The sequence below is a fragment of the Periophthalmus magnuspinnatus genome, chromosome 8 (assembly GCF_009829125.3).
Source record: "Periophthalmus magnuspinnatus isolate fPerMag1 chromosome 8, fPerMag1.2.pri, whole genome shotgun sequence".
NCBI classification, from domain to species: domain Eukaryota; kingdom Metazoa; phylum Chordata; class Actinopteri; order Gobiiformes; family Gobiidae; genus Periophthalmus; species Periophthalmus magnuspinnatus.
In genome coordinates, this window is record NC_047133.1 from 22,066,991 (window position 1) to 22,091,469 (window position 24,479).

Here is a 24,479-nt window from a genome sequence, read left to right on the forward strand (position 1 = left end):
CTGTTACAGTCACCTCTCAGTAACAGTAACAATTTTTAGTCACGATCTCCCAAAAGGTGTATAATATCCAGGGGAGGAATGTGACTAATTAAATACTCACATTACGTAAATTGAGTAGAATTTTTTGCACTTTGTTCAAAATTATCTACCTACCTATCTGTCTATATACAAACACACATTACAGTATGCAAATTGTGGTTTAAAAGAAATTCAGCTTTTAACAGTTTACATTTTTTTGTATAGAAGACTGATTGTGTAAAAAGTAACTAGTACTTTGAGTAGTATTTCTCATGTGTACTTTATACTTTAAACTACTGGTAAGTAGAATTTTGGCAGCAGTGCTTGTAGATCTACTTCTAATTCAGTACATTTTTAGTCATATAACTACTTGAATACAAATTTTCAGTGTTTTTTCTTGTCATCGCTGATAAGATCATAATCATACTCACAAATGGAGTAAGCCAGATATCCAAATTTCAGATTCAACTTATCAGTATTTTTTCTCTACAGAGGCCATGGCCTTGTGGTTGTTGTTATGACTTATATAATGCCATCATTTCAGTGAGCAGCAGATATCTTGAATCAAGACAACTGAAAACATTGTGTACGTGTGAGTAAAGATTTGACTTTGTTTTATCTGTTAACCTTTTATTATAAGATAGGATAATATAAAATGGAGGCTTAAATATCACTGTTTATTTTGTTCACCAGCAGGTTTGGCTTGTTATCGTGGGTAGTGCCATCTGCAGGTAGCTCCTCCCATTCAGAAAAGGTTTTGAATGTCAAATGCACAAGTACTGCTCTGTGTGATGGTTATTAAGTCCTTTTCAGCCATGTAATACAATCTTACACAGGTTGTTTTTTCATTGTAGGGTATTGTAGAGTTTGCACAGGGTTACTTGCTTTTGCTAAAAACAAAACAAACACATAACTCCTTAACAATTACTTTCTTGTGCTGGGAAAGTGCTATTATGTTGTTCCTTCAACTCTCTCCATTGTTTGGAGCCTGGTACCAGAGTGTGACCCCTTGTGGTTAAATGCAGTATTACAAGTTTTAGGTTTTTGCATCCATACTGTGTTCCCAAGTCAAGTTTCATATAATTTTATTGATAATCTTAACAAGCAAAAAATACAATTCCATAAGAAAATGTTAGCGATAAGAAAAAATACAACAAGTGCCATGTCAGGTATATTTTGAAATATAAGGAATTTGTTTTATATAGTGATAATACAACATATCATTGAGGCAGATATGAATTTATTGCTGTATATTGTATAATGGCACAGATGGTATTTGGGAGGCTGGGTTTACTGCGTCAGTAAATATTACACATAGGCTGTTTTTGTCCGCACATAAAGTCCGGCCACATAGCGTATTTCTTGATGAACGGAGCTTTTCCTAAACATTTTGCAAGTTCTCTGTCGCATTTGCATAGAATTTTTTCACATTTGTCCTTGGGGTCCTCTGCAAAAAAGACAAGGGTAAAATTAACACAAGAAACAGCATTTTTTTTGTTGTGAAGATTATGGGTTTTCAAGATTGTTTGACTAAACTATAATCAATAATCATAGCAAAAGAAAAATTCATTTTTGTCAACAGGACAAATGCTTTAGAGTGAACACGTTTCATTCATTCATTTTTATAGCTGGGTTTATTGAACCATTAAGTGTGGACTGTACCTGAGTCATATTTTGCATAATCATATATTAGCATACAGGCTATGGATCATACCGAGATGACCGAGGGTTGTCATGGTAGCAACAATCGTACATATCTTAATTGTAACACTAAAATGTGATATTGTGGCATCAAGACTAAAACTGTTTTCTGATAAAGTAAAGTTGAGTTTGATATACAGCTGTAATCATCTGTGACACACCCTTAATGTGTGATTGGATGAATGCACAGAGGTCAATGAACCCGTGTTCACTTTCCCAAGCACCTCCTGTGGGCAACTGTTTACAGTGTACATACTAAATGTGTACATTACATTCATTCATCCTTATGGGTTTTCTCCTGAACGATTTAGGTATACTTAGAAAGCTTGAAAAATATGTTACTTTCCAAAAACAAAAACAAAAAACATTTCCAGATCTGTGGAGAGTATGTGCATATAAACACACCAAAAACACCTGTAATTTCATAAATGCAAGATGGATAAGTGCCATAATGTGGAACTTTCCAGGCAAAGCAAAAACATCTCCATGAAGATGAGCAGGTGGCAGATTCCCTGAGAGGACAGTTACATAATTCCTTTAAAGGTCCTACATTACACAAAATGGACTGTGAGCTTCAAGCAATGTTATAATGCTAATAACTCATCAAAAACATGCCAAGTTCTATTTTGTTTTATTCCCACATGTTTGAGTAACACTTTATTATTAGTCTGCCTACATCTCCACAAATAAACACCTTTGACCTTTTGTTCAGTAGAGATTGAGATCAATTCTGGGGCTGAAATTATCCGAATGATTCTAGTGAAGGTGTATGGAACAGTGTTTTCTGTTTGAGAGAAGAACTTAGCCTAAATATGCAATGTTTGTGTGTTAAATATGTGAATGGAACAAAACACACCTCCAGCAATGTTTTATGATGAGGAAACAACATTATAACACAGATCAGAAAATAGCATAATATGGGCCCTTCAATAACCTTTAATTGGTACAAATTGAGCATGTTTCAAGACTAAAGTTTACACAAGAAACAAGCTGCAAAAACTGAGTAAACATTAAGTAAATTGTGGGTAATTTACCACACTCTGCTTTCTTGTCCTCACAGCTCCAGTGATAGCCTCTCGTTTTGGTACCACAGCCGTTTGCTTCAGCTTCTCCATAGCAGCAATCATGTTTGTGGCAACACCTGAATTCAAACACACGGGGAAACACACAAGCATCCTATTATTTCACACTGGCAGCGTGACCCTTTTCCAGACGGGTCAAGTAGGAGGATAGTCACACTGGCTCGCTCAAAATCACACCGCAGCTATTTTAAAGGCAGGGTTGGAGTCACAGAGTTTTCGTAACACATAGTTAGCATTTGGTTTGGGAATGGTTTGGTGTCTGTTTTGTGGGCAATAGAGGAAAAGAAAGAGATGGTAATTAGGAGAGGGGGATGGCTTTACTTTTAAAATATCCCAGTTACGGTTGATTTTAGACTTCCGCGGAACATTTTATGGGCCAATAGAAAGTGTGTAAACAAGACTTAAACGGAAGGAAAATGGTGAGGATCTGAAGACTTACTATGAGCACTTGAAATAACATGCTTTACTTCATAATGGATAGGTGGGTCTTAGAAGTGTCAACTGTATGTTTACATCCGCTATAGTGGTGAGGTGCGATTCCCACCAAAATACTACGATGTACCATTCAGCACTCTGGGTAGTAAAGAGCGGAACTATTCAAGCAAAAAATGTGTGCAAAATTATGATCAGGAAGTTTGTGTTTTGACTAAAGTGGTTTTGACTAATAAAAGGAATTGAAGTACTACTACTACTGCTACTACTACTACTATGACTATGACTACTAGTACTACTACGACTACAACAACAACTATTGCTACTACTGCTACTACAACAACCACTGCTACTGCTACTACTGCTACTACTACTACTACTACTTCTGCTACTATAACAACCACTGCTACTGCTACTACTACTACTACTTCGACTACTACTACCACTACAACTACCACTACAGCTACTACTGAAATTTAGTAATACTGCTACAGCTACTACTACTACTACTACTACTACCACTACAACAACTACAACAACAACTACTACTACTGCTACTACTACTACTACTACTACTACTGCTACTACTACAATGTCAACTGTTACCGCTTCTGCTACTATTACTACTACTACTGTTAATACTACAACTACTGCTATTACTATTACTACTACTATAATGTCAACTGTTATCACTACTGGTACTGCTTATACCCACAATGTCAAATATGCTATGCAAATACATTTCTATATTTGAAATATTAATTTGAGAAAAAAAGTCTAAAATAGGAATTTAAAATAGTCAGTATTCAAAGCTCATTTGCGTGCTCAATAGTGAAAGTACACGCTTGACTGGACTGTAAATGTGGCCTTAAAACACCAGCTCAGTGTTTATTTTGCATTTATGGGGTGTGACTGCCCTTGAATACAGTTTAATGATTCTGGTATGTTATTTGTGGCTAGAGAGAGAATGAGGCGCTCAAACGCAGCACAGTTATAAGTAGAAGTAGTCACTGCTAGGGTCTAATATAACTGCTATATAGGTGTTCCTTTACTACTCAAAACACTCATTTTTAGGTGGTAATCCAGAAGGAGCTCTTCTGTGTTTAGTCCACATCTTCTCCAGACAGTTCTGATCATTTGTGTGGCCAAATTAAAAGATGCATCTAAATTCTGAAGGTAGCAGCTATTATTTTAGCCTCATTTCACTTCACTCCTCACTTTTGTTTTATTTCATTTATCTTTATTTATACAGGGGGAGCCCAATGAGAGACCAGACTCTCTTTTTCATGAGTGCCCTGTTAAAATACAAAGCAATACAAACAAAAAGAAACAAAGCAAATACTTACAGTACATATGTCAATTTAAAACATTAAAAACAAGTGCAGGTGTGATTATAGATGTTTATCAACAGATTATTAAAAGTGCATTTGTGGCACCAATGTATCCAGTTTTGCATGTCCTGTCCTGTTACATGATTCCAAGATAGGTATTTTAAAGGATAAGTTTTCATCAAGTCAAAACCCAAGAATATACAAATCATACTATACTTTTATTTGCATACAATGATATTGAAAATATCATATCAATATGAGGGAATTTCATTAAAATCTTGCTACATCTGCCTGATCAGCAGAAGGAGCACTTACATATGAAACAGCATCATCTGCACATAAATGTATGAGACTTTCTCTTAAAATGCAACCAATGTAATTAATAAATATAGTTAAAAAGTAGTGGGCCTTGAATTGAGCCTTGGTGCACTTCTTGGCTTAAAGTTTAAAAAAATGATTTAAACCATAGACTGTACATATAAATGGACATAGCTAACATACGAGCCACCGCTTCCAAATAGAAAGTGAGCTTGGGCAGGCTTCCAGCTCCATCCACTCTGGCTCAAATTCACTTTGTATTGAGAAACTGTTGCCCCTCTCTCCGTAACTGCTGCTGCCAGGCTCGTCACTTTGTTGTCAAAATGTCTGTATTAACCCACCCTACATGATCCTGGTGTGTTTATCTCACTATTGTGTCTGTAAATCAAGATATGAACATTAGTAGCAGACAAATCAGGCGTCTTCTATCCCCAAGGTTGCTCCCACTAGCCTGCTAAACCAGAGGTGTGAGGAAAAGTGTTACCTTCAACAACTTCTCTCCTCTTTGGCTCTTTGGTTGCTATGATAGTCACTGTTGGGATTCCAAATATGGAACCCGGCTCCAAATTTGCCCCTATAACTGCTGTAGCCTCGATGAGCGTCATTGACTGGAGCCGAACACTATGGGTGACGTCACACTCACTTAGTCCACTTCTTTATACAGTCTGTGATTTAAAAGGATCGCCTCTGGTTCCTCAGTAACAACCAGGGTATTTTGTACACAAAGCAGGGTTAGATTACTGTTATCCAATTAAGCTGAAAAAAGTACACTACCAATGGTAATGTCTCCAATTGTAGTTCTCTTCACGTCATGCAATCAGGTGGCTTTAGTTACTTCTTTTAATGGGATATAAAGATATTAACTGCCTAAATTGTGATAAAATCCAAATAATGATGTTTTGTTTTTGTTTTTGTTTTTACATATTGTCACAAGAAAAATAATCTTGTGAGATTTTTTCCCCATGTTTACATTTAGTTTAGACAAGAAAAAGGGTTAACTTTGCCAAGTATACCTCTGAAACTAGTTCCAAAAAATACCCCTACAATGAAAAAATAAATTAATAAAATAAATTGTGAAGCCAAAAAATTGTGAACTGGATGAAATTTATTAATATTAAATAACTCTCATTTTGTCTAGTTCTCGTGGACCCAGTCTGCCTCATCTTCTCTCGTGGGAATTTTGTCTCGTCCCATCCCTACCAACTGTGTTTACATCCAAAGGTGAAGCGTGAGCGTCTATGTGAAACCACTGTGTTTTGTAATACTTGCATAAGTGATGAGTGCTTTACCAGTCTGCTTCGTCCCTAGGCCAGCCCTGTCCACCCAGACCACAGTAGCAGCCGTACATCATGTAGGACAGAGCTGATCTCCCAGTGCTGCATTTGATGGCCCCAGCCAGCTCCAGCAAACCACGCTTACTCCGGTGGGACCCCTGTGTCGCCAAGGAGCCCACTGACACTGTAAAGCAACAACATGATACTGTCTCTCAGGGGTCCTCAAGATGTGGGTCTGGGACAAATAATGGTGACACTATACTGTTGCCTGGTTAGGATTTTTATGACAAGCATTGGAAGTGTGTTCAAAGTAGGGTCGGCAAAAGTAGTGAAAATCAGATACAAATCAATACTAAAAGTAGCATTGAAAGCTAAGCAAGTATCGATACTAAAGAAGTCACATTCACAAGACAGACATGAACCTTTCCTGAATAGTTTTAAAATGTGTCTTGAGCTTTATCAGAACAAGAAAGACACAGATAGACTACTATACACTAATGGACCACTGTGGAACATACAGTCAAAACCAGAAGTTTACAGACACTATATAAACTGACACCTCTGCTTTTTTCCTCACTGTCTGACATGAAATCAGACTAAACGTTTCCTGTTTTAGGTCAGTTAGGATTAACAAAATTATTTCTAATTTGCTAAATGCCAGAATAATGATAGAAGAATTTTTTTTAAGACAATTTTTCATTACTTTCTTCAAAATCAGACATTTACATACAGTAAGATTCCTATGACTTTAAACAACCCAGACACTGATGTTATGTCTGTGGAATCTTCTAATGAATTTACTGACAACATCTGAGTTAATTAAAGACACACCTGTGGATGTATTTGAAGGCACACCCAAAAGACACCGGCTCTTTTTGTAACATTATGGGAAGGGTGTCTATTTATCTAGAGTATGAACCTCTGATTTCAACTGTACCTGGACAAGAGATTACACAGATATAAAACCATATTACAATGTAAAAGAAACTACTAAGATTTAATGTTGAAAATCACATTCTATTGCCTAAATAAAGAGTGCCTTTTTATGATCATTGTGGTATCAGTATTAGTATCAAGTCTCTTCCTTAATATCGAAATGTTAGTATCATGACAACTGTAGTTCAAAGTTCACATATAAACACATCAGCGGCATTAAACGTTTAACATTAAGACTGGAATATAAATTATATTACTTCAACATCTTTATATTACAATAACATCCATTTTAGACAAACAATTAAACTAGATAAGTTGTTGTATACAGAAGAAAATTGTGTTATTTAGTTTAGTCTTGATAATGTTTTAGTGATTTAGGTCTTAAAAATCCTATAAATAGGACTATACCTGCTATAGTCCTAGTTTAGACCTGGTTTAGTGCAAGTTTAGTTCCGTATTTAGTTATGTGCTTTTATATCCTGCTAAGTTTTCTTTTTTTTCTGTTTAAGATCAAGATTAATGTTCTGTATTTCGCCATGTACACAAATGTTTAACACCTTGTTCTTGTTGGTTCTGGTTTGGGCCATTGTTTTCTTTGTAGATAGCTGATAAAATAACATAAGCATACCACACATTCATACATAAACTATAGTAGTACCAGCAGTGAAAGAACTACTACTGTGCCCAAGTCAAGGTATAGCATGCTATTAAATCCATGTATATTGCACCCACATTAAAAGTACTTAAACTTAAGGCATTGACTCTGATTTTGACAAATGACAAAATTGTTCTTGATGATGAAAGATTTCAAGTGTTATCAAACCAGATAAGAATATATTAGTCTTAGAAAAAGTGTAGCCCTAGTGTCATAGTATATATTAAATGTGTGTTAAAATAAAAATACCTAAAAATACTGCTACGTGACAAAGTACTTCATTACTGTCCAGCTCTGAATAGCACACCTTACTGGAAAAAAAAAGTCTAGGTTCCGGATTCCAGTTTTTAAAATTGTGCCAACAAATATTTGCGCAAGATCGGACCAACACACCCAAGGCACCTGTGTCTCCTGCTGCAATTGGAATTAAAGCACAAAGAAGGAACACAACTGCAATGTTTTTGTGTTGACTAATTTAGTTTTGCTTCACGACAAATGCATGTACTATGATATTAAAAGTATGCACACAAGTTACTTACCAAATAAAAAAAATAATATCCCATAAAATGAAGTCATGATAACAAGCAGTGCACCTGAACCGAACCGAACCTCTCTCCAAGAAAGTCAAACACGATGTAAGAGGAAAAGGACAAGAGCTTTTTTTTTTTTAGATGTTCTCTCAATAAGCTCCTAAGGCATCACTGTTGGCCACTTCCCAATCTAGTGTTTGTAAACGGAAGCGCCCTCTAGCGGGGACAGAGCCAAATACAAGTGCAATTATAGTGACGCATGCGTAATTGTCAAGTCTATAGTGGACACTGAATGTGCATAATTCTTTGTATATGCTTAGAAAATATAATAAGCAATGTATAGACAGCAGTTTACTAACCAACAGACATCACTTTTATTAAAATGGTCTAAAGATAATAGCCGTTGTTACTATGGAAGTCATCAAGTCAAATTATAGGAAGCAATTCACAGTTGGTTTAATCGAGACACTCCACCCATGTCATGCCTTTGTTGCTTTTATTTTGTTTTGGGCACTCCCAATTGTCACTTGTTTAATTATGGTGAAGTAGCAACTGAAACGCAAAATACAGTTCTCTCAAAGGCAAACGTGACTGTGATTAAATATTATAAGTTGGCGCCTCTTAGTGGTGATGCTGTTGCGTTACACTAAAAGGTTGTCACTTTATCAATTTAGTAACCTTTCCGAAAACCTGCTGATAGTACGTCATATCATAAGATCACCAAATTATTTTATTAAATTTGCATGTAATGTAAAACAAATATTGGACACGTTTAAGCGTCATTCGTACACAGTACAAATGAAATGCAAAAGCCTACAAAATTATTATATTATAAATGTATCAATAAATAATCTGATTTTTTTTGGTGTTTTGTATTATATTTTTTATCATCAAAATACTTTTCTTGAGCGTTGACAACCGTCAGTATGATGGAGTTGTCGTGTCTCCCCAGAGCCAGCAGAGGGCAGAGCGCAGCATTCAGCTATTCGCCATCTCCCGGTAAACAGATACAGAAGAAGACACAAAGGGCGGCCTTCATTTAGCAACTTATTTTAGCTTAAACGAAACAAACTATTCCCCTGTTTTTATTAAACCGAGACGGGGTTTGTTTGGGGGAAAGATACATTCATGTGAGTACGATCCTGAGCGCTGTTGTCCCGGGGGAAATGGGCGTACAGTCCCAGGGCTCCATACATCTCTATGCGCTATTGTTTGCGTTGGGGAACTACTTCAACTTGTACATACCTCCGCTTTGTTGGGTTCACTCCACTTCCTAGAAACTTATTTGCGTCACGACATGAACAAGAACGTGTCCGCGTGTTGTTCCCGGATCAATACATATATTTATCATTCATTTTCATACATTTTTGTACATTTACCGCCGCTATATTGCGCTATATCAGATGTAGCGCCATCGGCTAGCTCTCGGTGTTCCGCGGTTAACACACGTGTGCTAAATGTCCTGCTTCCATTATCGGACGTGCCATGTATTCAAAATTTCTCATATTAACAGACAAATATTTACATTTTTTTGTGGATTATAAGGTAAAGTCACAAGTTTACTAAGTATGGAAAGCACGTCCATGTACGTAAGTGTCAATAGAGACGTAAGACGAGCTTTTTGGAGAGGTGTCATCTCGTTTCATGTGACATCAGTGCTACCGCCTAAAATAAGCTTTCCATATGAGCTGTAGGGGCTGTATAATGCGTCTGACAATTTGAAATATGTCCATCTTTCCGTGTTTATATGATATTTATGTTGACGTATGGATTTACACTAAAAAATCGCATCGTTTCCGGGAAAGAACGTGCTTCAGTACGTACTGTAGGAACTGTAAAGGATTGATTGTTTATAGGCATGTTGTAGACTTTCTATAAATATGTGAAAACCATATTATTTTTTCTGACACACAAATACAGACAATTAGTTTTGCACGATCCAGTTTTGCACCTATCAGGCGTCATTCTGTTCCAAAAGAGAACATAAGTCATCCTAAGTATAGTGATGGAAAACGTAATGGGCTAATGCAAATTGCTGTGCTCACAATTCCCTCTAAATTTTGTTGCATTGTTCTTCACTTCTTTCCAACTATATACACAAGGAGGAAGTTTTTTTTTGTTTTGTTTTTTTCTTTTAATATTAAGACAGCATTTTGGTGTATGATGTGATGTAACCCAATGTTAACCTTTTATGTAAATTTGTTATGTCAATATAAAGTATAATCATAATTGCAGGTATTGACTGGAGTTTAACTTTGAAGTACGTAAACATGTCCGGAGCATGTCAGGACAGAAGGAGTCGCTGGCAGGAGATTCAGAAGGGCCTGCAGTTTATTGAGTAAGTAGCACAAATATCAATGTGACCCAATTTGTTTATTTTGTGTGGGCAGTCTAACACGCTTCAATTTAAACGTATTCAAACACAGCGATTGTACCCATAGACCCACGGGTTTTGAAAATGACTTACTGGTGTGCTTTGATATTCAATACAAATTTCGAGACTGTAATGATGGTGAGAAAAAAAAACAACAAAAAAACAACAACAAACAAACAAAAACTTTATTCTTTAGACAAAAGAATGTCATTTTTAACCAGAAAAGATTGTCGCGTTATTACCATGTGATCTTATAGTAGGTTTCAGTAAGACCAACTATTTCAGGAATCATCCAACTTTGTGTCATTTTATGTGATTTTTTTTAATTTATTTTTTTTATACAATTTCTATTCATTTCAGTATCTTTTAGTATCAATTAACATTTGAATATTGTTTACAGCCCTGTCGTGTAGCCCTGTATACACAGCTGCTGAAAAACCCATACTTTAATCAGTGTACTGAACCTAATCTGGTGAGGTGTCTTGCTCAATGACACAACAGCAGTAGGCTAAGATCAGAAGTGAACATTTGGATCAGTAGGAAAACTGTACCCTGGCCCTGATACACTGCCAAAATTGTGCTGTTTTAAGAGATGTTTGTTTTAAAGCTGGCATTTTAGTTTGAAGAAGGCCAACCCAAAAGCGTGATGCAACAATGATGTGACTGACTTACATCATGTTTCTTTTTTTTTCTTTTTTTTGTTGATCTGTGCAGTTGCCAGGATACCACAGCTGATTCAGTGTTAGGCTTTTATCCTGCATTCTTCCCGAACAGTTTATCACAAAGGCTGCTATATAATGCATTGTACTGTTACTGTACTGAATGATCTATTATTCATCATTTCATAGAGAATGTTTGGATTGTGGGTTATACTTATGTTGACACAGTTTTATTGTCAGTAAGTGTACATGACAGTGAATTTGGTTAATCAACAGTGCTGGACAGTTTAAATTTGGTTGAAGTGAATCTGAATTTGAAAACATTGAAATCACAAGTCAAATCACAATACAAAACACAACACAAAATCACAACTCGATCCCCCCCCCCCCCCCCCCCCCCCTAAAGTTTTGTAGTTTAGTTGCTCACAAAATTGCTATCAATAGTATAACACTGAGGAATAGAAAATGGTTAGCAAGAGCTCATTGTAATTTTGTGACCCCATATTAACACTAATACAGTGACCTTGACATGGAATTGCATTATAAATATTTAACAGTGCAGTGTAGCATTTGTCAAGGTTATTTGCAGAGCTGTGCTTTAGCTGACATGTTTTCAAGCGCATTTACACAGCACCACTTCACCTCATTGTTTTGCTATGTCTAATGTTCACTACGGTATTTCACAAACCAGTTATTCCTCTACAGCTGTTGAATATAGTGATTGTATAGTGTGAGGAAACTAAATATACTTAATGCCATTTATCCAAGCCAAATGACACCATTTGATGTGTTTTTCTATATTGTCAACTGGTAATTGGTAATTATTCCCTCTTATTTTGTAGATCAACTTTGCCGTTTCCTGGTAGCCCGGACCAGTACGAGGTAATGGAGTGCTCATTTGAATATCGTGCTTCACTTGATTTTTATTGCCTTTTACTGCTTATTTGTGTTTGGAGGAGGTGGCAATTCCTTGAAAAAAAATGCAAAAAAAAAAACCTTCTAATGTGTAGTGTAAAAGTTCAAAAGGCAATGTAAATGGTTCAAAGATCTTGAGGTTATGTTTTGTTTCATTCACACCAGCTTGACTATAGTAAAAGCCAAAAGTAAAATATGTCAACTGGACCAAAAGTTGTAGGAGTGAAGACTTTTCACTGCTCATGCAAGCTGTTTCTTCAGTTGTGGTCAGATTACTGGTGGACACGGCCTTATATCTATCTGAAGGGAGGAGCTAACCACTGAAACTGGAAACAGCTTTTATTTACAGTTTCTGTGTAGGCCAGGTCGATTGAGCTACACTAAGTGTGCACTATTGGCATCCTGGCTAGCTCTATTGTTCTCTTTGCTTCCTTTGATTGCTTTGGGTCTGAGGATGGAGTTATAGATGGAGGACATTTTGTCCATATATTACTTTTGACTTTTCCTATGGATTAGACCTGGAAGACTGATGGGTTACGCAGACCTTTTTGAGTATTTTTAGTTTGTCTACGTCTCCAAAGATTAAGATGCTATTTTCCAACTTGTGATGTCATGTTCTGGTAGTTTTTAAGTTAACACCTACTTTTTACCTTTAGTTCAATAGAGGTTGGCAATTCCAGGGCTGAAAGTATCCAAATGACTCCAGTGAAGGTGTATGGAATTTAAAAACACAGTGGAGCACTTCATGTATTCTCACATGACATCACAAAGTGGAACAGTGTTTTCTGTTTGATGGATTAACTCAAATATGTAGCCTAAATATGCAGCGTTTTTATGTTAAACATTGGTGAATGAAACAAAACACAACTCCAGGTGTGTTTTTGATGAGGAAACAACATTATAACATAGATCAGAAAATATTGTAATATAGACCCTTTAAGCTTAGTAGTTTGTATAATTTTGTTATTTCTTTGCTTGATAGTGTGTCTGTCTTTGTTTTGCCTCAGTTTTTATATATCTATATATATATATATATATATATATATATATATATATATATATATATATATATATATATATATATATAAACATAAACACTGAATAAATCAAAACTTTTCATTTCAGATTTTTATCAAGGATCTTGTATGGAACCTCTTTGGAGAAGGAAATGATGTGTACAAAGAAGGAGAATGGGCCAAATCTATAGAGATGTACACAGAAGCACTGAGTGTAGCCGACTACGCTGATTCTGAAGATATTTGTGTCTGCACTGGCCTCATCGAGAAGCTTTACGCAAACCGAGCCGCCGCTTATCTTAATATTACGGTGAGTAGGAAAGGCCACTATCTATTTTTTTTTTTTATCAAATGCAGCTAATTGTCAAATGGTTAATGATAGGCTTGAGTTTTTTCAGTTGAGAGGTCTACAGCAAATCCAAATCATGCGGTTTGGAGTTCACGCTTTGGTTGAATAAATTGGCTAATTCTGTGAGCTACATGCTACTAGAGTGGATAACATTAATTTGTTGTTTCTTCTTTATTTATATAGAGCACTTGGGCTCTTTTTCATGGGTGCCCTGTTTAAAATACATTATAAGCAGAAAAACATACAAAACAAACAAGCATACAAGGTTAAGTTGAGATTAGTTTAAAAAGTGCGTCATCTCTTTGTTTATGAACCTTATAATTAAAAGTCAGTTGCATTTTAAAAATAAACCATAAAACAATAGAGAGCTTACTCTATTTATTTATTTATTTATTTTTTGGTTAGGCCATGTTGAGATGTGGGATATCATTGAAAAAATTATGATATCATAATTGATGCTGTGGAGTTATGCCTGTGGGAGGTCAGAAGAAAAGTACTGCTAAAAGTGAAAGAGTGAGACAGTGTGCAGGAGTCTTCTTAAAAATGTTTTCAGCCAAGTGCTTCTCTTCCAGTGCACCTGTTGCCCAATCAGGTGTGCAGAGTTTACACAGAAATGTGTTGTGGAGTTATGCAAAATAGCAATCATAATTATGACCAATAGAAAGCTGGAAAAATCTGATTAAAAGTAAAAAGAACAAAAACCTGCTGGTATTGGAGAATCTGTTGTTCTGTACATTTGTGGCTTATTTCACAGCCCATTCAGTTTTTGCAGTATTTTAAAGCTAACCTATATCTTTAGAGACGTGTTATGGCACATTTTTGATGCATTGTTAAAATATTGCCTGAAATTCATCATTGAGATTGTAGAAGATAGTTCTTTTATTTCTCTGCATCAAAACTCTTGTATCAGATAACAATGTAAATTGACACAATAGTCTACATAGTTTTATGTCCTGAACTCTTTGTGGGTCATAAAATGATTTGTACAGAGAGTCAGAGGATCAGTGTCATGAGGTGTGTCTGGCCTCTGTTCAAACCTTTAATAAAAAGAAAAACTCTACTTTGAATCTGGTTTGCATATGACACACAACGCTTAAAACACTATCTTTGTCTATTCTTATAACCAAATTGTTTGTTAGTGTTGTCAAAAAAGTGGAGTTATAAGCATTTAATCCTCAGTCATCCAGGTAGAGTCCATAGTTTTCCATGGGCGTATACTAGTCTATGTGGTCTTATTCAGCTCAAGATCATTCTAAGCTTTTTCACTAAAGCTTCATTTCTGTCCTGTGAATGTGACTTTTTTATATCAATACTTTTTGACACTCGTTTTAGTATCGATTAGTAACTGATTTTTGATACTTTTTGACGACCCTATAGTGTGGCCATAAAAACTAATTACCAGTAACAATATATTGCATTTGCACAGCACTTATCTAATACTCAAAGCCACTTGCTCTTTCACTATGGTGGAAAGCTAGCAAGTAAATTTGTCACTTTATTGCACTGTACTCGAGCGTGTATATATACTGACTAAAAGTTTAATTCTATCTAAATGAATGTCAGAAAACCTTGCCAATAATTCTTAAGTCATCCTTTTGAGTTAGTCACAAGTGGTAATACCCGTTTAACTTTTAAAAGTAGCTATTTTAACTGGAAAGTTCTGGGTATTCTAGAGAAAAATAAAGTACAGAGCCAGAGTTACAATGTGACTTGGTGATCAAAGGGGCTCTTTAGCTGTGTGTTTCTTGCAGCAGTCTTTTTCAAGTGTAACATTGTTTAAAGGGTCCATATTACGCTAGTTTCTTATCTATTGTAATGTTGTTTTATCACAAACAGACCTGGATTTGTGTTTTGTTTCATTCACACATGTTTAACACACAAACCCTGCATATTTAGGCTTCTTCTCTCAAATAAAAAACGCTGTTCCACTGTGAACAATATATAAATATAATGCATTGCTTACGAAACCTTCTGTCCCATATAAGTTGTAATTTCTTGTAATCACAGAAAACTCATTTACTCAGATGTAACAGTTACATTTTGGTCAGGGCCACATTTCTTCACAATTGCCTCCTTCATACAGGAGTGCATGACACACCCACTCCGGGAGGATTTTAAAACACTGGTGCATAGACTTTGCATTTGATTCTGCTTTGAATTTTGCTATACGCTGCCTTTCAGCTGTACAATAAAGATCTACAGAACTATTCTCAAGCCTCTGCGCCTGTTCTTCATACAACAGAACAGAAACCAACTGAGAAACTTTTGTGATCACTACCACCTTGTGACCTCATGGTAATACAAGAAGTGCTCCACTGGGTTTTTAAACTCCATATGCCTTTAATAGGATCATTTGGTTAATCTCAGCCCTGGAATTGCCAATCTCTACTAAACAAAGTAAAGGGTTGCTGTTAACTTAAAAACGACATCAAAAAGTGGAACAGAGCATTTTGAGCCTGGTAGAAGAAAACGGCTTAATAATGCAGCATTTCACAAACGTGTGAATGAAACAAAACCCAACACAACTCCAGTTATATTTTTGACGTCACAACATTATAACATGGCCTAAAATTCACAAGAGTCAATTTTGTGTGATATTTGATCTTTTAACATTTTAATTTTTTTTTTTTTTTACCAGGGACTGTATGACGCTGCTCTCGATGATTGTGAAAAAGCTCTGCAACTAAATGCAGGCAACTACAAAGCACTGTTCAGGAAAGCCAAGTGCTTAAAGGAGCTGGGGAGACATCAGGAGGCCTATGAGGCGGTCGCCAAATGTTCTCTCGTGGTGCCTCAGGTGAGACGCAGATCTATGGGCTTTTCATCATAGACTCGAGCAGAAAATCCTTTCACCTGTTGTTTTTATAAATGTGACAAACATGGAAGCAAATTAAAGCATCAGAGAGTCTACCTCAGGCGCTGTTGTTTGCACAGAGGGTGCTGGGTTTGCTATGGTATTTTCTCTTACGCAATCGGACATAAATGTAAACTGTATGAGAAACACAGGATATGGCTGTGTCTAATGATGCATTATGGTTTTAGAAGTTTAAAAACAGATAATTGGTAAGGTATTTGGAATGGTCTTTTGTCATAATATTTATTTTGTTGCATTTATTTATATTTTAATGTTCCTCTGCAGTAAGTTTTTTTTGCCTCCTCCAGGATCCAAGTGTCATGCAGTTGACTCAGGACCTTGCCAAAATTTTAGGTTTGAAAATTCGAAAGGCTTACGTAAGAACTAAGGTAATTTTTATGATCAAATGTTTATGCAATCAATTACAAGGAAATGCCGAGGAAATGTCTTCACTTGTTTTATAAACCAGTTCAACAAGTGTCAATTTAATGGCTCTAAATGTTGCTTGCAAAGTTATTGTTTTTGTTTTTATTTTAAATGTAATACAATATCTGTTTGAACAGCCCGCCTTGAATGTTTTACACGGTTCATCTTATCCAGATGCGTCATCTGAAAAGGTGGGCTGGTGACTAATTAGTGATGTGCCACTGCCACTGTTTCTTAGAACTAATGGTTGTTTTTATTTTTTAAATGTAGTTTTATAATGGTTCATCTTCAGTTGAAGATATAGAAATGGGTAAGTCCTCGTCTGTAACATGAACACCTGCTTTAAATGACTCACATCAATAATACTTCATCTATTTGCACTGCTAGTTGTTCTGTCCCTATTGTATATTTTTATTATATTTAGTCAAGTTTTTGGGTCCTCTTTTATGAATGCCTTTCTTTTGTACTGTTGATCATAGTGTATATATTGCTATCATTATTCGTTTATATCATTTTATGTCACACCATATTACCAAAGCACATTTGTGAACATTTTTCACTGACAGAGGCAATAAAGTGTATTCTGATTCTGATAAGTCAAACAGCACTTTAGATTAATATGTCTTCCTTCTCTTGACCCTTTCACAGAAGTGCCTCAGATAAACCCAGATAGTGTTTTGGCTCCAGTCCCAGCTCCGATCCAAGTTCCCGTCCCACTGCACTCGCCCCTGATAGACGGAGTGTTGGAGGAACGCCCCCCCAGCACTAGTCTCTCCTGTGGGACCCCCTCGGACTCCAAACCCCCGGGCTTCGAGTCTGTGCCTGTGTCTGTGCCCTCGTCCTCCCCCCTCCCCGTGCCCACCTTTGTGAATGGATGCAGGTCTAATAAACTGAAATCAAGCTCTGATTTTGACACGGACATTATTGGGGATGATTTGGATGACCTTTTAGACCAAGCAGGCCCTGAATCAGAAATGGTGAGTACAGAAATACATCTCATGCTTATTGCTGAAAATATAAATGCATACCTTTGCATTGCCAGAGAAAATAAAATCATGTCTACTGTACAAATGTTTAGTACATATGTTTTTGACAGGGTTCTGGCAAGTCATTGTCTTAAATGTATTTTTTGAAGGGAGGAACTACACTGAAATGCACAACAGAGTTAGGTCAACTTGGGGCAGTACCAATTATGCAAAATATGACTCGGGGGGACAGTTCAAACTTTAGGATAGTTAAATGCCTTGAACTACTACTTTAACGTAAATAACTAGAGTGTGTTGGTTTCAGTGTATTTCGCCCCTCCATTCAGACAGATATAACCCTGTCAGGACTGAAGAAGCTACTTGGATGAGTGGCAAAACATATTCACTCTTAATATCCAGTTGACAGAACTCGATGTTCTTTTTTCGATGGAACTTACCTGGACAATTGAGGGATTACATAGATATCTAATTAATTCTCTTAATGTTTTTCAGGGTATACTGACAGTAAAGGGGCCCCTCCCGTTGCCAACCAGTATTTCATCAAGTAGTTCGTTGTCAAGTCCATTCCTAATGCCATCTAACATCAACCCTTTTCTACCCACTAGTACTCAAACATGTACTGTTACTCTGCCCCCCTTGTATCATCAATCTGGATCATTATTTGGTTTGTCCAGTTTGTCTACTTTGTCCACTTTTGATACCTTAGCCCAGCCTTTGGACTCATTGGATAGCCTCTCCATATCAGACTTTAAATCAGGTGAGGCAATTTAAGTTTAGTCATGTGTTAATGTATAAATCAAATTGTTGTACTTGATTTACATTTTTCTGTTTCTCACAATTTCAGAATTTGCCCCTCGTCCATATATTCCACAGGTAATTTTCATGCAATTTATAAATGCAGTATATGTTATAGTAATAATGTTTAAATCAAAGTTTCTACTTATCTAATATTGTTAGTGTTTTATCCTGCTATATTGGTTTCATATATTTATTTGCTTTACCATTGTTTGCTTTACCAGTGGCTCTTAGCTTGTGCTACCTGTATCAGTGGTGTATGAAGATAAGCCTTTTTAAATGTTCTGTATTGCACAAAATTGATTATTGTGAACTTTTATTCATGTTAGAATGTTGTTACCTCATCAAAAACATACCTCTAATTTGGTTTTGTTTCATTCACACATCTTTGAGTAATTCTGGTTTGTTAGTCTGTCTACATTTCCAAAGCTCAAAATGCTCTGTTCCACGTTTAGTAGAGATCGGCAATTTCAGGGTTGACATTATCCAAATGACTCAAGAGAATGTGTATGGATTTAAAAACAGTGGAGCTGTATCACCACATGACATCACAGTGTGTAACAGAGTGTTTTCTGTTTGAGAAAACAGCATAAATATGCAGAGTTAGTGTGTTAAACATGTGTGAATGAAAGAAAGAAAAAACCTCCAGGTATTTTTTTGATGAGGAAAGAATATTACTACATAAATCAGAAACTGGCATAATATGGGCCCTTTTAGACCAGATTATGTGGTCGTGTAGTCCTTTTTGTTACCTGTCAAGTTATATAAAGACGCTACTTTGAAGGCCAAGTCATTTCAAGGGTCGAAATACTTGTTAAAGGAGTTAAGAAGGCAGTGAAGCATATTTGGTTGTTTCAAAAAAATCTTCTTGACCATGACCTTGATGACTCACTTGTGTTGTTTTTCACAGATGAATAATCATGATGCTCCCATGGGAATGCCACTGGGGATGCCAGAGGTGAAGGGGATCCCTGCTGCTGTAGATTTGGCCAAGAACCCTTTAGCAGAAACTCATGAATTCAAACAAGCATGTTCTGTCTGCTTTGTTAAAACAGGCGAGTATTGTTTATCGTCATTTTCTAATGATAATTTTAGTTGTCATCTAAAGAACAATGACTTCTATTGGGCCTTCAAGATAATTTTTATATTTTAACGAGATTAGGATGACTGACTGAAAGCCTCTTGATTAGTGACCGCCTGCCCCTCTTTTTGTTGTCCTGTGTCCCTCTTATTTGGATAATGTCCCAGTATTTCACAAGTGCCATGTGAATGGTATTAAATAATGTTATCTACAAGAAAACAGGAATACACAAATATTGCTTGCTGCATCACTACTTGGGGTCCTATCTTTGTGGTTTGTAATATGATGGGATTTATAGCTAATCCACACTGTGTTTTAAGGGCGAACTATTGAAAATCGATCTTTCTAACCTAATCTTTATCTCTTACTTTAAATTGATCATATCTGGCACATCATGTCACACCACATCCCCCAACTTGTTCCACTTTTACTGCTATTTGAGGTTGCCACTCTACCATTCATAGAGAACATCTTAAAATCAAAATCACACAATATATATAACATTTGTGCAATGTTGAGTTGATTGTGGTCCTGTCATTGTGATCATTTTCCTGCATGCAGGGCGCATAAGTTTATGATAATCTAATTAATTACAGATGATTTTAATTGAATAAGTCACAATTCATCCGATTAATTATTGCAGCCATAATGGTTAATAGTGTGTACAGTGATATTTAACATGTTCTGTCCTTTGTATCTGCAGGCTCCGGTGTATTGGACTACACACTTCACACAGAAGAACATAAATGCAAAAAAGATGCGTTACTTGGCAGACTCAAGCATTCAACAGATAAAGCCTGGAAGTTAATACGACCAAGGCCCACAAAAACCCAATATGTAGGCCCCTATTACATTTGCAAAGGTATTTTCCACAACATCACTACTTGTACTTTGTCCTCTTATTAGTGAAGCACCTATTTTGGTCCCTGTTTGATAAATCCACCAGTCACATTTCATGCTTTGCCACAGTGTGAATGAAGAGCCAGCGTTTTAAATGTCATCTGTGTTGTTGCAGAGGTGGCGGTTGGACTGGATTGTTTGTACCCGGGCCATTGCACATTTGCATACTGTCAGGAAGAAATTGATGTTTGGACTCTGGAGCGAAAAGGCTTTATCTCCAGGGAGCTGCTCTTTGATCCTTTTGGGCCCCACTCCAATGTCAGGCTCACGGTCCCAAAAATCTTACAGGAGCATCACGGCATTTTTATGTTCCTTTGTGGAGTAAGTATTTTTAAATATGGCATTTTATATTTTGAAACAACTGACGGTAAGATAAAAGTAGGTCTGTATGTGTAGAGACTAGAGCTACGGACAATGAGACAACCATGCGTATATTAAATATTGATTTATCAATACTATTTATTTTTATTGGAATATCCATTTTTCAGTATACTGAAAATTTACTCAATACTCATATTTCTTTCTTTCAGGTATGTTTTGACCACAAACCAAGAATAATTAGCAAAACCAATAAAGATTTTCCTTCTCTTTGCTCTCACCCGGTGACAAAACATGACTTTGAGTCCCACAAGTGAGTTACTGTAGTTTTTTTTTTCCAGACCTTTTTTTTTTTTTTTAAAAGGAATGTCAAATGAACAGGTGAAAGTTTATAGATGCCTGTCTGTCTTGCAGGTGCCTAGTTCACATTTTGAAGGAGAACATGGTTCGTTATTCGAAAATCCGACCTCTAACGTCCCTTTGTCAGCTGGACCTGTGTCGACATGAAGTGCGATACGGCTGCAGCCGAGAGGACGAGTGCTTTTACGCCCACAGCCTCATTGAGCTCAAGGTGTGGATGATGCAGCGCGACCTAGGTAAGCATATTCAAATCAGACACCATGGTGGTGTTATGTTATAGGTATAATAATATGCTCTCTCTCTATTTAAATAACCACCACAGGTGACTAATAAAGTGTTGTCTTATTTATGGTAGGTCTTAGTCATGAAAGTATTGTCCAAGAAGCAAAAAAGTTTTGGGCTGCGACAGCCTCATTGCAGGGAGCACAGGTAACAGTAACATCCAAATGTATCTCACGTCTTATTATAAAAATATAAATATTTAACTATTATAATTTCTTGGCAGCTTCCTAACACACAGCCCAGGTTTGGGCCTCCAAATCTAAAGATGATGTTTGTTTGTGGCCAGTGCTGGAGGAATGGTCAGTTAAGTGAAGCTGACAAAAACAAAAAGTATTGTTCTGCTAAAGCCAGGCACATGTGAGTCATCCAGTCACTTTGTTACAAAACCATCTGCAAATAGTCAAATGTACTTTTATATAATATAACCTATAACTTTCCAGGTGGGCCAAAGACAGAAGAGTTGTTCTAGTAAGCTCGAATGAAAGGAAAAAGTGGACAACTGTTCGTCCACTTCCAACCAAAAAGCCAATACCTGCCCAGTTTGAGGTGTGTCTGAATACCTTGGTCTATGTTGTCATATTTTTTAATGGCCACACTGAAACCATTTTTGTTTTCAGATTTGCATGCATGTAACTGCTGGTAAGAAGTGCCAGTACATTGGCAATTGCACATTTGCTCATAGTATAGAAGAAAGAGATCTATGGACCTACATGAAGGAAAACAACAGTGAGTTTGGAGTCCAGAGTTGTATTTCGCTGGTTTTGTCTTTCACATTGTCACAAATAGGGTGTCTGTTTCTGTAGTTGGAGACATGGAGCAGCTTTATGAGCAGTGGCTGCTGTCTCAGAAGCCCGGCTGGGGTGAAGACTCCTCTAACAACTCTGTTCGAGAAAATGGCAAACAGATCCATATGCCAACAGACTATGCAGAAGAAGTGGTGAGTTCAAAACATTACCATGCAAATGAGATCCAGTTCTCTGCCAAATGCTATTTCATTACTAATCCTTGTGTATAAATACAGGCTGGTAATCATTGCTGGCTTTGTGGTAAAAACTGCAACAGTGAGAAGCAGTGGCAGCAGCACATCACTTCAGAAAAACACAAGGACCGTGTCTTTAACTCTGAGGATGATCAGAACTGCTGGCAGTATCGATTTCCCACAGGCACTTTTAAAGTTTGTGAAAGGTAAACATGCACTCAGGCACATGGAATAAGGCCAATTAACATTATATAAACCCAAACTGGACAGCAGCTAATGGGAACATCTGATATCACTGTTTTTAGAATGTCAAAATTCTTTAATTTAACCAGAAATAATGTTATCTACAGTTGAGTCATTATATTTGACACTTAATCAAAACAAAAATTTCTCTAAACAAACCACTAAATATATGGAAACATTGTGAATGGCCACATTTTTATATAGCGCTTTTCCACCAATACTCAAAGCGCTTATCATGGAACCACTTCCCCATTCACACACATTCAGGGTTAAGTGTGTTTTGCCCAATGGCACAACTGAAGCATTTAGTGGTGGGAGCTGGAATCACACTGCCACCCTGTAGGTCAGTGGATCTGATCGCTCAGTCAAAGATGTTTAGCGGGATTTGAACCGCCAACCTTCAGATCAGTGGACAAACACTACCAACTGAGCTCCTGTCACCCAGTTGGTAGTGTCATAAACATGCCAAAAATGGTCCCTGAAACTTTGAGAGTGTGGTAAATACAATATACACTTATATTGTGCAGCTCTGTATTAACCTCCCTTAACAGATTGAATTGTCTGTCCGCAGGTTCCTCAAAGGCACATGCACAGAGGACGAGTTGTGTAAACTGGCTCACGGGGAGCAGGAGCTGAGGGAATGGAGGGAGCGCAGGGAATTCCTTTTGATGAAACTTGCCAAAGCTAGAAAAGATCATCTTATAGCACCGAATGACAATGATTTTGGAAAATACAGTTTTCTCCTAAGAGACATTAAATAATTAACAGAATTTATGTTCCAGTCAAAAGGAAAAAGTAGAAATGTTTGGATTCAAGTTAATACATTGGGCTATTCTTGAGAGCCACTGAAGGCTTCTGATTTTAAAGGGCCATCATGGAGCAGCCCTGTGAATTGTTTGGTTTTCTCTGATCTGATCTACACGTGTGTTCATATGAAAACATGAAATAGACACTCAAAACGGTGGTGAAAAAAGCATGTTGACACCAATCAGAGTTGTGTTTAAGTACCTAACAGCTGACAAAGTAATTATTTTATTTCTGAAGTTTATATGTTAACTTTACCCCTTACACATTTCCTCTCAAAGGTAAGGGTATAATTAAAATTGACAGTTAATTTGACATTATTTTATTCCATAAGTATACATCATTTTCACTTTCCATTTTATCTAATAGTGTTACCATTGTAATGGGCACAAAAAATAAAACATTTTTTTCAAAAATTGCTTTGAACCAGTAATGTTTATTCAATTTTAGCTTCTGTTTCAGTTGCTGGAGCCCAATTATGGGACAAACAAGTGACTATTTGTTCACTGATCAAACATTTTGAGGAGGGTCTGTTCTTGAGGAAGACGCTTCTCATACCTTACTTCAAAATATGTGACCAGAGGATGATGGGTATCTAGGGGCATGATGGGCTTCCGTCAATCAATACCAGGGCATTTTATTAACTCATAATTTTATTAATATTTCTTGTAACAATCTTGACCATTTATACATTTAGAAGGAAACAACTATACCAATAAAACAAAAGATAAAATTTAATGTCACACATATTTGGCTTTAGGTGCGTTTTTTACTCCTGAATGTGAATTTAAGACTGTAGGGAATCCTTGTTGATGGTTGTTTTTCTCTTAAAAACGTTTAGATGCCGTTTTGCAGTAACCA

At 36.6% G+C, this 24,479-nt stretch overlaps 2 protein-coding genes and 1 long non-coding RNA gene across 3 annotated transcripts in view; 1 reads left to right on the forward strand and 2 right to left on the reverse strand.

Annotated features, from left to right (window-relative positions):
- The window catches only part of LOC129456454 (uncharacterized), a 151,253-nt gene extending 138,317 nt beyond the window's left edge, over positions 1–12,936 (reverse strand). The window contains exon 1 of the long non-coding RNA XR_008648778.1: positions 12,876–12,936. This is a non-coding gene — a long non-coding RNA (uncharacterized LOC129456454). The remainder of the gene's footprint in view (positions 1–12,875) is intronic.
- On the reverse strand, positions 1,159–8,450 carry pla2g10 (phospholipase A2 group X). The gene is made up of 4 exons (XM_033971445.2): positions 8,287–8,450; positions 6,172–6,340; positions 2,754–2,860; positions 1,159–1,465 (listed from the first exon to the last, which is right to left on the reverse strand). The coding sequence occupies exons 1-4, from the start codon at positions 8,321–8,323 to the stop codon at positions 1,317–1,319; spliced, it is 462 nt and encodes a 153-aa protein (XP_033827336.1). The 5' UTR covers positions 8,324–8,450; the 3' UTR covers positions 1,159–1,316.
- zc3h7a (zinc finger CCCH-type containing 7A) lies at positions 9,271–24,042 on the forward strand. The gene is made up of 23 exons (XM_033971439.2): positions 9,271–9,407; positions 10,513–10,615; positions 12,153–12,192; positions 13,351–13,551; positions 16,229–16,387; positions 16,753–16,833; positions 17,008–17,061; positions 17,141–17,180; positions 17,519–17,847; positions 18,349–18,613; positions 18,701–18,729; positions 19,562–19,706; positions 20,436–20,594; positions 20,748–20,953; positions 21,163–21,263; positions 21,365–21,546; positions 21,666–21,739; positions 21,816–21,949; positions 22,033–22,138; positions 22,210–22,318; positions 22,396–22,529; positions 22,614–22,777; positions 23,386–24,042. The coding sequence occupies exons 2-23, from the start codon at positions 10,548–10,550 to the stop codon at positions 23,573–23,575; spliced, it is 2,970 nt and encodes a 989-aa protein (XP_033827330.1). The 5' UTR covers positions 9,271–9,407; positions 10,513–10,547; the 3' UTR covers positions 23,576–24,042.
- The last annotated feature ends 437 nt before the right edge of the window (positions 24,043–24,479 follow it).

Coding starts and splice junctions, on each gene's coding strand:
- pla2g10 (XM_033971445.2), bottom strand. CDS start 8,323: ATGACTTCATTTTATGGGATATTATTTTTTTTATTTG. Junction 6,341..8,286: donor GATATTATTTTTTTTATTTG/GTAAGTAACTTG, acceptor GTTGCTTTACAG/TGTCAGTGGGCTCCTTGGCG. Junction 1,466..2,753: donor GGACAAGAAAGCAGAGTGTG/GTAAATTACCCA, acceptor TCTTTTTTGCAG/AGGACCCCAAGGACAAATGT.
- zc3h7a (XM_033971439.2), top strand. CDS start 10,548: ATGTCCGGAGCATGTCAGGACAGAAGGAGTCGCTGGCAGGAGATTCAG. Junction 17,062..17,140: donor CAGATGCGTCATCTGAAAAG/GTGGGCTGGTGA, acceptor TTTTAAATGTAG/TTTTATAATGGTTCATCTTC. Junction 21,264..21,364: donor CATGACTTTGAGTCCCACAA/GTGAGTTACTGT, acceptor TCTGTCTTGCAG/GTGCCTAGTTCACATTTTGA.